The sequence below is a fragment of the Phymastichus coffea genome, unplaced genomic scaffold, assembly GCF_024137745.1.
Source record: "Phymastichus coffea isolate CEN01 unplaced genomic scaffold, Cenicafe_Pcof_1.1 PCOF00001, whole genome shotgun sequence".
Lineage (NCBI taxonomy): Eukaryota > Metazoa > Arthropoda > Insecta > Hymenoptera > Eulophidae > Phymastichus > Phymastichus coffea.
In genome coordinates, this window is record NW_026706812.1 from 6,685,621 (window position 1) to 6,701,407 (window position 15,787).

General features: G+C 39.4%; 1 protein-coding gene across 1 annotated transcript in view; it reads right to left on the reverse strand.

Moving 5' to 3' along the window:
* LOC131675463 (beta-alanyl-bioamine nonribosomal peptide synthetase ebony) overlaps positions 1 to 15,787 on the reverse strand; it is a 964,295-nt gene that overhangs the window by 662,316 nt on the left and 286,192 nt on the right. The window contains exon 5 of the mRNA XM_058954451.1: positions 9,228 to 9,380. Within this exon, the coding sequence (XP_058810434.1) occupies positions 9,228 to 9,380 (153 nt within the window). The remainder of the gene's footprint in view (positions 1 to 9,227; positions 9,381 to 15,787) is intronic.

Genomic DNA, 15,787 nt, shown 5'->3' on the forward strand with positions numbered 1-15,787 from the left:
CCTACAATCGAATCATTCAATAGCTGCTTTTGTTGTTTTGAAGTTACATTTGAACTAATTTTGTTTAATTTATTGCAGTTGTATCAAGTGATGATTCAGTAGACTTATCACATTCGTCTTCATCATCAATAGAAATAGCAGATTTAAACGTAGTATCAAGCAATTGCAATGTTAATCACATTAACAGTACTATTAATATATCAAAATTGATAGGGAGTATCAGCTATTGTTATTTGACTTCAAAACTTTATCGAATGTAATTTTCTTCTCCTTGTTTGTTCCCTGTTCAGTAGTAGCGTTAATTTTGTCAGTAGTTACCTATACAAGTATTTTCAATGGATCAACCATAGCTTTGAAAGTTTCATTTGTAACGGTGCCGGTTGGTTTTGACCTGCACCGTGCGTCCTTTATCTCTCTGCCATCGGCAAGGACTCATGGCGGACATCTGGCGCATAGTTTTACGTGCCTGATGCTAGCCTTTATATTTTCAGCATTGCTTTACCGCAGCAAGAAAGAAGGGGAAAGAGAGAGAGGCAGCGGTATTGGTCAACAAGAGCGCCCAGTAACATGCGCTCTTGTAAGAGAGAAAAGGAGAGAGAGAAAAAGAGAGAAAAGAGAGAAAGAAAAGAATGCGGCTATAGTGCGGGTAGGCGCGTGACATTGGCGGGCGCTTGGCGGTGCCGCGTGCCGCCGATTAGGCAAGTGAGTGGGGAGAGCGTGAGAAGCAGGCTCTCACGCACTGGGAAGCATACTCGCGAGGCAGTAAAAAGTTGCCCACAGCAGAGAGAGAGGTGTACAGACCCCCTGCAGTTAATAAAGAAAAGGCGAGGAAACCAAGACGGCAATAGTCATCGGCCCAGGTCCAGCCTACTACTTCCAGCGAGCCCTTCCAGCCACAGATTTGCCTACGGGACACCGTATCTCCATCACCGGCAAGGCGCTGTATTGGACGGAATCTGCATACAACAGGTCGTTCTCTAATCTCTCTCTCTTTTATCTAACGGCTACTCGAGGCTTGTGCGCTGTGCCAGGCTCTCACGGGCCGGCACAGCTAGTTTAAGTATTTAAGGTAATTTAGATTATATCGAGTTGGTAGTGAGATGGCAAGGCGCTAACGTGACAGCCATCTCCTTCGGCGATCAGAGATTGTTAGTATAGTTAGATAAGGCGCGCGATAGAGTGATCGGACTGTTAATGCTCAAGGTAGCGTATTATAATAAATGGATTTACTGAGATAAAGAGAATAATCTTTGTATTCACCCTTTCTCTTTACCTTGTTAGGAGCGACACACCGCCTCCCTTACCTTTCCCCTTTTTTAAAAAATTGGTAATAGCACTAGATCTATCGGCGTTGGAGGCCGACCCTATTACACATTCAATATATTTTCTAAATCAGCTTTGTCACATTTTATTAGTTGGTACTTACCTCTGACGGCATATCTTTCTTTCTAACTCTCTCTCTCTCTTTCTCTTTAATTACAACGTTCTTCCTCTCTCTCACTTTTCAGCTGCAGCGTTCTCTCTCTATCTTCGGCTGCAGCGTTCTTACTCTCTCTCTCTCTCTCTCTCTCTCTCTCTCTCTCTCTCTCTCTCTCTTCGGGCCATCTCGGCCGAACTCGGCAATCTTCAGTGGCTGGAAAAGAGATACATTGTCGTATTAGGCGCATGAAAAAAAGTGAGCCCAATACTGACCACTGAGCCTGGCTGAAAGCAAAAGGAAGAGGAAGAGGGGCCAGTGAGAACCAGTTTACTGCTTACTTTCGTTACATAATTTCCAAAGTTAAATAATATCATTCGCTCACTCTTCGTCTCACAAAGAGGTATGATCATTCATTGTCAAAGAAAGAAGTTTCTTAAGAAAAAAGCAGTTTGTTTAGTGAACAAAATCATCAATAACTTGCCATTCGAAGCTAATGTGCCTGGTTATCAGTATAAGGGACCAGCAATGAAATTCAAAAAACGACTTGCTCAGGATGATTTTGGAAAAAATCCGCTAGACGATGCTTATAAAGATAACGATATTACTTATTCTCAGAATCGAGGAAACATTGACGCAACAAACGAAGCCGACAAAATTTTAGCTTAATAGGTTTAGCATAGAGTGCGAGCGGAAGACAGTAGTTTTGGTGAGAACGTTGCTGTATTTCATGTAGCCAACTTGATAAAAGTTAAAAGTAAACTTGTCATGGGTGTTAAAATTGTTAATCGAGAAAGAAAAAAAACAAGGCAAAGGAATTAAAAATTGTCAACAACAACTACGACGAAAGACATGTAAAAAGTAAAAATCTATCAATTGCATTGAAAAAAATTATTAACGCTGCCTTGATAAGTGCTGTGTCTAGATTACTCTCCGTCATTTACTCGGCTATAAAAGGGGCTAAAGAATCTGTGAAGAAGGCTAGAGGTAGAAGAAAAATAAATATGCGTCGTATTGTACCGATTCTTAGTAAAGTAGCTGGAGCTCTCCCTTTTTCAATTCCATTATTTGCCGCTTTAATTACCACTGAAGGTCGAGTCTGAGAAGCTGCTTCAATAGCAAAAGCCGTTAACAATATTGAGGCCGCTCAAAATAAATTGAAAGAAACTCATAGACACAATAAAACTATGGAAGCTATTGTTATTAGTAAAGAACTTTATTTGAAACCACATCGTAGAGGCTACATCCTTCACATAAAACCATATTGAAGTAAAAAAAAAAGAAAAGCTCGAGGTAACTTTACCTTATTAAACACTAACAGATCACGATATAAAAAAATATGCTCAAATACTAAAAATTGTAAATTTTCGAGATGTTTTAATGCGTAATGTTCTACCAGCCGATGGACCGCGATATCAACGGACAGCTAGTCTAAATTTAGAAGATAAAAATAGACCAGATACTCATTGGGTTGCATATAAAGAGAAAGGTGATCAGATTATTTATTTTGATATTTTTGGTAATCTTCAACCGTCTATAGATATATTGCTTTACCTTAAAGTTCATAGATTGATGTATGATTATATTAGATATCAAGATTTCAACACGGACAATTGTGGCCATCTTTGTCTTAAATTTCTTTTGAACAAACTATAGAAGAGACTACCAGTATAAAAAATACTCATTCAGTAAAGAACATCATCCGTACTCAAAACCCATTATTATCTATCGATCGAACTGACACCAAATAAAAAATACGTTCTTGGCTATCACTTTACTGACTGGTAGCTATGAAATAGAAAATATTGAAAGCTTTCTTAAAGAAGCATTAGCACTCATAGGTATATCATTTACCCTAAAACAATATAATAATACTTTATGTAGTGTCATACAGTGTAGTCATAAAAGACATTTTAAACCAGAGGGTTCTATTAGATCACATTTAAGCTTTACTAGATGCATACTTGTTGAAAACGAAACGCATAATTCTGACTTACTCGTGACTATTCTCAAAGTCAACGCTTTATGTGTAGTGTGTAATATTACTACAGACTCTTAAATAAACGATTATAAAGTACATACTATATATGAACTTTTCCCAGCAGTGCCACCTGGATATAAGATTATAGAAGTGCCCTGTCATGTCATTTATCTTCCAGTCGCTGTGAGGAGCATTGATCATTTTCAAATTCATATAGTTGATCAAGACAGAAACCTAATTATCTTTCGAGGAGAAGTCATCACATTGCGAGTGCATATAAACACCATATAGTATTAGGTATTATTTACAATATAAAGACCGTTTGAGGCTATATTAAAGCCAAAAAGGTTAATCAGTGATCAGTCAACAGCGAGCTATCAGACCGTTCACGCCTCTGAACATTCAATTCCTGAAAAGTTTGGAACTAAAGTTCATCAAAAATCGTGGAAGATAATATTGTGCATATTAGTGTGCTGTGTGCAACAACAAAATAGACGAAATTCTAAACATTCATTCAGGTGCCGCCTTCCACGAATCTACTCGTATTGTTCATTACGAATTCCATACACATCAGCCTTATTCATCCTTACAATTTAACAATAGCGATGAAATTCGTATAGGAATTCAATATCAGAATTTATGCTTATCATCATCTCTTATTATGATTCATATATGTGATCGATTAACGCAAGATGATGTAAAACGTCACCAGGAATATAACGGTCATAAAGACCGAGTTCGTCTCAATGCTCTCTGTGACTTATTGGAGAAATACGTTAAAAAATTAATGCAATTGAGATAGATAAAGCAAAAAATGTTGGTTTGACGAGTCTCGTGAAGAATTAGCTTTCACACTATCGCAGTCAGAATTCAATTGCTAAAAATGCAGGATGGTTTGGCAATAATACGGTTACAATGACAAATACGAAGTGTGTTTAAAAAGTAAGGTGAATTTTTAAATTTGGTAGGCTACGTAGATTCGATCATCGATATTTTTTTTATTATGTTGGTATACATGTCTCTTACATATGCTCACAGTTTCAGCCACTTTGTATGTTTGATTTTTTTTTGCGAGACAATGCAAAAAAAGGTTACAAATGATATAAGCTCTTTCAAGAGGGCCGAGAAGAAACTGACGACGTATCTCGCTCTGGACGCCCCAGCACTTCAATAACTGATGAAAGTGTTGAAGAACTGAAACAAATGGTATTAAAAAATCGTCGAATGTCGAATCACTATTAAAGAAGTGACTGAAGACATCAGCATCTCTGTAGGCTCGTGCCATGCAATTTTTCCGAAGTTTTGGGCATGAAACGTGCAGGAACAAAATTTGTTCCAAAATTGATTAATTCTGAACAAAAGGACCGTCGAAGGAGCATCGCTCAAGAGCTGTTAAACGACGTCAATGATGATCTTGATATGCTCAAAAGAGTCATAACTGGTGACGAATCATGGGTTTATAGTTATGACATCAAACATAAAGCCTAATCGTCCCAATGAAAGACTCCAGAAGAGCCAAGACCGAAAAAAGCACGTCGAGTTAAATCAAATGTAAAATGTTTTGTTCACTGTTTTCTTTAATTGTGGTGACGTAGTACATCAAGAGTTCTTACCACAAGGTTGTACGGTCAACAAAGAGTATTACCTTGAAATTATGCACAGTTTACGAGAAGCCATACGAAAAAAAATTCCGGAGTTGTGGGAAAACAATTCATGGATTTTGCATCACGATAATGCACCTGCTCACTTATTGTTGCTTGTGTTGGACTTTTTAGCCAAAAACAAAACCACAATCATGCCTCAGGCACCATATTTACCGGATATGGCCCCTTGCGATAATAACCCAATAACCCAAAACTCAAGAAATCCATAAAAGGACGGAGGTTTGGAACGATTGAGGAGATAAAGAAAAAATCACTGGAAGAACTCAAGGCTATACCAGAAAGTGTTTACCAGAAATCCTTTGAGGATTGAAAAACACGTTGCCACAAGTGTATTATATCTGTGGAGGATTACTTTAAAGGAGACAACATAAATATTAATGAATAAATAAATATTTTTTCATAAAAATAAAAATTCACCTTATATTTTGAACACACATCGTATGCTAATTTCCAAAACGCTTACTAAGGAAAAGTAAAATGAGCCATTACTCAACAAGAATGATTTTATCAATAACATTCTTCTAATAGTTATTGATTGTTCAAAACAAAAAAAATCAATCAAGACTGCAGCTATGCGCCTTGAATTTGACACAAGATATAATTTTCCTGACAATACTACTACTAATACTACTGATAGTCTACTGTTTAATTCTACATGATTGAATCGTGGAGTACAATCTAATTAGCGGTGATGTGAGAAAATTAGTTCAATATATTACTAATGAAAAAATCATTTAAAAACAAAATTTATAAAGTACTATCAATCGCTTGTTTAATATTAAATTATATTAATAAATGGAAGTTAAATTTAAAAAATTACTTTTTACTATTATAGCTAAAATATTCCCTTTATCAGCTGTTATTGAAATATATTTAGATTACTTAAGTGAGAGAACATTCATACTATACGATATATGCATACTACCACTATTATACATAGCTATAGCCTATTGAAAGAGAGAGAGAGAGAGAGAGAGAGAGAGAGATCCACGTCTCTACGATTTACTTATGCTGCTAGAAGGCATACTCCCTCTCCTATACATAGCCTGTTGAAGAGGAGAAAGAGAGAGAGAGAAGCACCTAGCCAGCACATATAGCTTAACAAGATAGAAACGCTCACCTAGAGAGCTGACTTCAAGTGCTAGAGATGCCCCCCCCCCCCCACCTCCGAGGGCCTACTACTTCGAGCCAGCATATATCTTACCAACTTCTATATTTTGAAGGAGGGAGACTATTGTTTCAAGGTACTTCTTTTCATCAATATTACGTATAAGTATGGGTATTCGGATTTATAGCTTTAAAAAATATCTTAATATCGTTTTGAGAGGTTAACCTAGGCTAGCTAGAATTCAAAGTTAACGCTTTTTTTATCAGTGCGATAATCTCGTATCACTGCGTAAGTGTTTCACACATTTTTATTCTCTTGTTTGTCCACCGATATACTTTGTCTCTTCCTTGCGAGGGTTTTAGTAATTATGATTTTGAGGTAATCCGACCGCTACCAATACTTGAATTTCATTAAGTATCAATAATAATCCCGTTTATTAATAAATCATGCGTTAAATTTGACTGCCCAAAAATTTCACTAGCTTCTTCTATAATTAAAATTGTATCACGAAAAAGGAAGCGACGGTTAGTCTTACGATGAAAGTAAGTTATCGTGTGGGTATGTGTGTGTGTGTACGTATTATATATTCTGTAACGGGATGCGAATTCCGTTTAAATTTCTTTGTCTCGCCCGATGCGCAGTCGAACCGGAATGTGCGCGGCGAGATCGAAATAATCAAGTTTTGCTAGCTAACCGAGGAGCAGGAGGGACAGGTGTCAGTCAACCAACTTTTTAATAGCAAAGACAACAGTAAATTAACGTTTCAATCATACGTGGACCAGTTTATTTATCATGTAATCTACAACGCATTTGGCCCGTGCATTTACGCTTATACGATGTCGTCTTTCAGCGTGTGGCTTAGGTTGCCACTTTTCCGAATTGAAGACGAGGCCTCTTTAATCGCCTTGCTGCTTTTGTTGGGTCAGCTCGTTGTTTCCACCGCCGGCCTATGATGGCGTGTTCGCTGGGCTGGCACGATAACAACAACCACAAAAACTACCGACAGTCTACACTAGTCGCACTCCTTGCGACGTGCACATTCACGCACGCTATAGCCGATACTAGAGGCACTCCTGGGGTCGGACACGCTATTCGCGATTTTCGGGTAGCTGCACAACTCTAGCGTTAGTGCTCTTGAACTCCTGCACGTTGTTACCGGTGCCAAAGGCGCTCTCCCACTGGTCCTTTTCTCTTCGCGCGCGTTCCTTTCCATTTCGGATCGAGTTCCCGTTTTCGACTTACCCAGGCCGATCGGTGCTGCCCTCGCAGGCCACGCGATCGAAACGGTACCGCAAACCGAACGTTTATTGTCACAATTCATATTCATTCTTTTCCAATATGTACCTTATTTGCTACTCTGTATATGATCCTATAATAAGAAAAATTACAGCACAAGTTAATTTAATTAAATTGGTTAAACGAAAGAACGTCAATAAAGTTACAGATATGTACATAAAAAAATCAGTTCAACTTCTATTTTCAGCAGATCAATGAAATTACAGAATAAAAGGAGAAAAATAAGAATAAAAAACTTGAGCGATTAGCACTACTAGTACTATCAACTAGGATTATCACCGCCAGTTATATGGATTTCATTGAAAGAATTGATATTTGTAGTAGACATTAAATTATTATTTAGTTTTCCATAATTAATAAGAAATCTAATTAATTATTTAAAAATTTGTATAAAATATGATTATCTACGAGGGTGATCCGATAAGTACTTAGCCTCACCGCCCGATGGCGCCACTCTCGCAAAAGAAATATTCTATCACGTAGTACAACCTTCTCGATAGTTACTGTCAAGATTTGAGCCAGATCGCAGTTGTAGTTTATTTTTAAGAGCGTGTGAAAACAAGTATGTCCGTTGATTTTTGAAAAATGGAAAAAGAGCAGTGGTAATTTGATTCTTGTTTTTGGAAGGGCAATCGCGCAGCGAAATCAAAAAGCACTTGGATGCTGTGTACGGTGACTTTTCTCCTTCGATGGCGATCGTCAAAAATTGGTTTAACGAGTTTCAACGAGGTCGCACGTCAATTTTTGAAGAACCATGTCCAGGTGCTCCAAAAGCGGCTATCACGGAGGATAACGTGACAAAATTTCACGATCTCGTATTGGCAGATCGACGATTGAAGGTGAGCGAGATAGCTAAGATCGTAGGCATCTCAAAAGACCGCGTGGGTCATGTCCTGCATGAAATTTTGGGCATGAGGAAGCTGTTGGCGCGATGGGTGCCGCGTTTGCTCACTCCGGACAACAAGCGCAACCGTAAGACAACTTCAGAGTAATGTCTGACGCTGTTTAAGCGCAATCCGAAGGAGTTTCTGCGTCGTTTCGTGACAATCGACGAAACATGGATCCACTGGTATACACCAGAGACCAAGGAACAGTCGAAACAGTGGACTTTACCCGGCGAAAGTGCTCCGAAGAAGGCGAAGACTGCCCCATCGGCCGGAAAGGTGATGGCCACCGTTTTCTGGGATTCACAAGGTGTGATCTACATCGACTACCTAGAGAGGGGCAGAACGGTCACATGGCTGTACTATGCCGAATTATTGGGTCGATTCGACGTCGAATTGCACAAAAAACGGCCCCATTGGCGAAGAAAAAAGTGCTCTTCCATCATGACAACGCACCGGCTCACACCTCCGCCGTCGCCATGGCCAAATTGGTCGAATTAGGCTACGAACTGCTGCCCCATCCACCGTATTCTCCAGATTTAGCCCCGTGCGACTTTTTTTTTCCAAACTTGAAAAAGTCACTCGCCGGGCAGAAATTTGAGTCGAATGAGGAGGTAATCGCTGCCACGGAAGCCTACTTTTCAGACCTCGAGGAAACGTGTGTTTTAGACGGGTTAAAGAAGTTGAAACATCGCTGGGCCAAGTATATCGAACTAAAAGGAGACTATGTTGAAAACTAAAATGCCACTTTTCCAAAATTTTCGTTTTTCTTTTGTAGGCTAAGTACTTACCGAACCACCCTCGTATATATCATGAGAATGTGATTGCACTAAAATAGTATCATAATTAAATTTATGGGAAATTTGAATACACTCACCTTTTGGTGTTCCGGTGCTACCAGATGTATATAAAACAAGTGCTACCTTAGACGTATCTTCGTCAATTGTTATGTTTCCTACCCTTTTTTCAGACTCTAAGAATAAATCAGTGTCAAGTACCGTGAGTATGTTACTGAAATATCTGGAATCCACTGAAAAAGATCATAAATTATTATTGGAGGATTAAATTAATTACAACGCATTAAGTCCTCGAAATTCTCCCCGTCACAGGAGAAAGATGGCATTCTGTGCTGTTAAATGTATGCGTGAAATACTTTTTTGAAGAGCGGAAAAAATATATTTATCTATAATATTGTTTATTTCAAAATTTTAGTATGATGGAAACATATGTTTCTTAAATTAAAGTAAATAAATTTGTAATATAGTTCGACATATACACTGCCCATTAAACACTTTTGCCATACTTACACCAAAATCAGGCAAATTTGAAAGATTTGTATCTTAGTCCGAAATTATCGTATCAAAGAAAAACCGAAGTGCGTTTTAAAGGATATTGTAATAACTTCCATTTATAACGGGGATTTAGCCCGGTTTACTCCGTAAATATAAAAAAGAAACAATAAATGGGGAATGTCCAAACGAAGTCTGAAGCTTCCTGGATTGTCCGTCCTCCCAGGTCCGGTACTCGTCACGCCGGTGATAGGACAGCCGAATCAGCGCAGATTCGTAGTGTTGACTAAAGAACGCGAAAGTCGAAGATTAAAGAGCGGTCGTCGGCGCGAAAAGGCGGGACGTTCGAAGAAATCGGTGGGATACGATTAAATTAGAATGCTTACGGTGAACAATATCATTAATCAAAAAAATTGACAAAAGTGGTCGGAAGGAGGGAGAGAGCACGTCGAGTAAATGGGTAGAGAGAGAGAGAGTAAACCATCTAGCCGGTACTTACAATGCTGGTTTTAGATCTCTAGATACGCCGACGATTTATACAATTTGCGTTCACGCAGACGCACGAATAGAAGGGCTTCACGTGTACTATACAGCTCGGTCTCTATTCTAACGATGATGCCTCGCGCAACGATGTTCTGCACTACCAGATGCAGCCCACGTGCGTGAATCTTCTGCAGAGCTAGGCGACGTCGCAATTCTCCTCTAGATGAGGGCACGCACTCCAAGATCGAAGGAAAGAGGTGTCAGGTCACAATTAAGAAGCAGCTGGACCTTGGATGGGCCTATGTAGGAGCATAAGATTGTATAGCATAGCGATAACGCCCACTACATATAATTTTCATCCGCGAATAATAACTGATGTTTGCTTCTGCTTTTGTTTGAAATATCTCAGGCAAAAGTCCCGTTACAGAACAAATTTAATATTCACTAAAAAAATTGAAAATATCATAATCGTTTCATAAATCCAATCGATTTTAACAAAGGAGAAAAATTCTAGTTAATTAAAAAACCAAAATCAGGAAAATTAGATAAAAATAACCTAGGATCTTTTGAAATTCTAGATGTTACGAAAAAAAGCAATATAATCAGAAACAAAAATGGGAAAGCGAATCCTATTCATGCAAATGTTACGTCTCACGTAACGACCGCGAATTGACAAGAATTACTCAAACGCGACTGTCTCTTCTCAGTCAACGCGTAAGCGCTTTATCACGGATGCGAAACTCAAACGAAAGCAGGGCGGCAACGTATCTGAAGTACCGAGTGAAAAAGTAATAATTAAATAATTTACCCGCAGTGAAACAGGTCCAGAAACTCGTACCTCAGAAGCCAGAGATGTAACGTAGATTAGGTATAACTCTCAAATAAGTTATAATAGAAATAGATTTGTAATATTTATTGATCAAATTACAGAAGGTGCGTAGTGTCACAGAGTGGAATACAGAATGTGTGTTACAATTGTCTTGCGTAATCTTTTATAGCACAAAATACAGAAAAACTAATCAATAAAGGGTTAATGCCAGCAGAGGTAAGTGCGTCACTGAGATTAAAGTCAGCTATTAAATGACTATTACTTTTAATTACGGGAACTTCCCTTTCATAAAAAATTCAAATTTTACCGCTATAAAATAGTCTGACTCGTCCTCGACGTAACACGCCCGTCTCTGAAGACTAGCGACGCAGGGCGCTCGCAAGGTGCACCTGTCTATTTGAATTTTCGTACATCAAAATATTATACTTATACCTTGCACTTAACGAAGTTACAATAAACACTACGTACTAAACACAAAGTAATTTTACACATATATATGTTTAAAAGAGAAACATTTCGAAGCACTACTTAACATAAAGTTTCTAATTTTCAAAAGGCAAGAAACCACCACTCCACACGACATTTAATCTTCTTAAAAGTATTTCTTCCTCTATGGTGCCAGGTTTACATATACGGTACACCGTACCATACGGTATACCTCCAGGTTGAAGGGCATTCTGATGGGCAGTTGACAAGCACTCCCAACAGATGAGGAAAATATTTTTTGGTCCGTGGCTTAAGTATTTTCAAATGCACAGCTTACAAAAACGCCACACAGGTAGAGGCCGAGAGCACTGCGCACAGTTATCAAAGGTTAATAGGTCCGTAAAACCTGTACCTCCATAAGGCAAATGTACAATTCGGCGTATGTTCTTCCGCGTTCTATCCTTTCTCTATGAAAATATGCTTCAAGATAGTCTATCCATACTTGCATATCTTCTCTCGTACATTTATCCGGTGGTCGAGGAACATACTCTACATATTGTAACTGATCATTTTCGTACCTTAACTGCCACCTTTTCATGATGATTCGAAGCTGCTCGTTCGTTATATCTGGTCCGGGTACTATAGGTAGGATTAGGTCGTATCCCATCATACGAGCGCAATCGTCCGATGCCTTTCGATAGTCTTAGCAGCTCTCATAACAAATCTGCCTTCAGACTTGGGCTTGATTTGTAGGGTTACCCGCCTGAAATGGTCGCCCCATTTTCCCTGCCTCACTGTTTAACCACAGGGGCGGTTGCGATCACGACGCTCTCAGGAAGCTCGATTATAATCCGCTTAGCAAAAACATGGATGATGCACATAGTGCACCATATGGCCAGCCGCGAGGCTGGCCAGGTCACCTTGTGCAAAAATCTTTTGTCAAAGCGGCGGACAGTAGTTGTCTTCCTCAACAGAGAGTGGAGACTTCTCAAACAAACACTTTGTTGTTTTGGCAGAGGATGTCGTAAATTTCTCTTACCTGTACGGGCATGAGCAAATGCAAATGCTGAAGTATAAAATGCGTCACCGATTTCCCTCGACAAGCAACTAATGCTAGTCGACCCAAAGTGAATGCAATGTGTATTTGAACGAAGACTTGCAATCACATGTGCGGATGTGTGTACCTTCACGTGGTGGGGCTGAAAACGCTGTTTCTGTAAAGAAACAGTAGGCAAAACACACAACGCTCGCCCTTAGGGCAAATGGCCAATAGGCTAAACGACAAACAACACGGACCATGACAGCACGTGGTGAGGTGCGGCTCATAAACGCCCAAACATTCAACGTGGAGTCTACCGTACCCCAAGAGCACAACTCAAGCCCAGAAAAGCCAAAATCCGGGAATCACTTGAGGGGAAATCTCTTGGGATTGTGGTACCACGCGCCCTCTTAGAGGACGGGAGACCGCTTCGGGAGCTGGTTGCAGAGGACCAATGGTCCCGGCAATCCGAATCTAATTCGGGTAGATAAGAAATTACTCCCTATCGACTGGCAATCGGTAGGTGCCACTATTGTGGGTAAAGAGTCGTGGCCGTGGTCATAGCAGCCACCCAAAGTTCTTTGCCTCGAGCTCCGGGAGTAAGGCCCGACACCTTTGTGTGAAAAACACAATTTGAACGCTAATCTCGAACGCTAAAATATCTGATTTGAGCCTGGATCTCGGAAATTGATTTGAATGAGTGGCATGACTGGCACGAATATTGAAAACTGCCTGGGGAGTCGCCTTGTCGGCTAGGCGAGACCCCGCCCCTGACCCAAGTTAGAAAATTAATCGAAAGAGCAAAGATCAATATCAGCGAGTCATAAAAGCCTTCCATGGAAAGCGAAATCCGAGACTCGGGCAAAATCAGAACACAACCTTTCGAATGACGGATACCCACCAGCGTGAGCAGGGATGACCGAAACGCAATGGGAAGACATGCCCCGGCACGTCGAAGCGATGGACCTGTGAGTCGTGGGAGAAATCCCTTAATATAGGAACGCAGGGTGGGATGTATTTTGAACGCGAGCCCAGGAGGGGAGGCTTAGTTGGTTGATTGTCTTAGGAATCTTCCTCTGGCTGTCCTGGCTGAGTCTCTCTTCTGACATCCCAATTTGGGTTGGCCTCTGCGGGGTAGTGGTACCAGGTCAAGCAAATCTCGTAAGATTTGTACGCTGCGTGCTTCCGACGCAGTAGACGTTGGGGCAACTAGAGTCCCGTCGCGCCCAAACCGAGGGTCAAGCCTTTAGTTCCGCTCTCCTTGAGCGTCGAACCGTGAAAAGATCGGTACTCCTTTCGAGGAGGTCGCCGCCTTAGATTAAAAAGGTTCCGACTCGCTGAGTGCGTCAGGGATGTCGCAGCAAATTTGACTTCCGGATCTCCAATAATGTTTGAAAGCGAAGGAGTGAAAGACAGTGGGCTATGCCAACCTATTGGCGCCCAGAGAGAGGGGTGGTAATGTTTGATTACGCTGCGCCACCCTCAAAGCGGAAAAGTGTGAACGACACACATACACTAACTGTTTAACCACAAGATGATTCCTCGTCGATACATTTCCGGTAAAACCACGTTGTCTTATGGTTTCGGACTGTTGAAAAAGTTTAAAAGATCACTTATCACTTCTTCTTAGGTGATCACGAATCCGTGATTTTCTCCATAAACCTCTTCCAACTTTTACAAGACCTTATTCACGAACATGTTATACTATCGCTTATAGAGGCACAGACATAAAACTAGTTGATGCTGTCTTACTGGCAACTAACAAGGGAACCAACCCAACCCGACCTCACCGATTTGAATGATTTTGGGATATGTTGTAATACTTGAAAAAAAATTAGATACGTGTTTTTTTTATCGGCCCATAAGGGCTTTTAAAGGGTGAAATCCACCCTGAAAATCAAACCCTAAAATCAGTTTTTTAATATTTCTCAGCATCAAATGAATATTTTTCAGTAAACTCAACGTTAACAAATTTCTCATAAACAGGCGCTTTTAAGGACATAATATTTATACCGAAGGGTTGCAACCCCCTTTTTAATATGGGTAAATATACTATTTTTTGTACTGTTTTACGACATGTAATATAGTAAATCAGCTCGAGTGATTTAAAAATCGCACTGATAATGAGAAAATAGCAAAATTAAATTGACGTTTTTCCGGATTTAAAAAAAAATATATTTAAGGGGTGTTTCACCCCCTAGAAACCACCCCCGTCAAACTATAAGCAGGTTAATCCACCTAACCCTGGGATAAACAAGTTTAGTCGTTTGTTATTTCTTAAAATAGTTTAATCCTATGCATGAGAGAACTACCTCAACTAACCAACCTGCCTCTAACCTACCGAACCCCCATAAACCACCATTACCGAACCACATGCAGGCTAACCCACCTAATCCTATGAAAATTAACTTTAGTCGTTTGTTATTTCTTGAAATAATTGAATTTTACACCATAAGCGAGTTATCCCAGCTGTATAACATACCTCTTTTCCACCTAGCCCTAACCTATCTAACCCCCACTCTTATATACCACCCTTACTGAAACACAAGCAGGCTAAACCTCATAACCTTGGGAAACACGAGTTAAGTAGTTTGTTATTTCCTGAAATAATTTAATCCTACGCCTGAGCGAGCTACCTCAACTAACCAACCTGTCTCTAACCCACCCAACCCCCATAAACCACCCTTACCTAACCAAATAGATCTAACTTTGGAAGAATTGAGTTTATCAGTTGCTTTTTCTTAAAATAATTGATTTCTACACCGTACGTGGGCCATCCCATTTTTTTTTGATTAAATATATCTGTAGCTCAAACATAATTTATGACAAATAAAAATATGTTTAATAGATTTGATTTTAATAGTACCAAAATGGCGAGAAATATCTCTTAAAAATAAAAACGAGAATAACACGAGGTCTAATTATCATTCATAGATCTATACATATATATTTATATTCGTATGTAGATACATAAATATATTTACGTAAGAGCCATCGTACGCGATACTACATGTATTTTGATTTTTCATAATAATTTTCATCTATTTCTTTTTTTTATTTATTGGTAAATTAAAATGTATCATTCAACGAATTCCTTACAGAAATGATAATCATCGAAAAAGTGTTTAAAACATAATGATCTTTTACACCAACCACACCGTATTATAGCAACATTTTTACATGCTTCTACTTCGCAATGTATATTGCAAAAATCTCCAAAACTACAGGGTTATCTGTTTTAGCTGATTTTTCAGCAATGTAGCCGATTTTATACCAAGCGTATTTAAAAATATTTGTATATCTTGGTGATGAAAGCTGGTTATAGACAAGAGACTGCATTTTTATGATATTATTTCTTAAATGTAGATTCA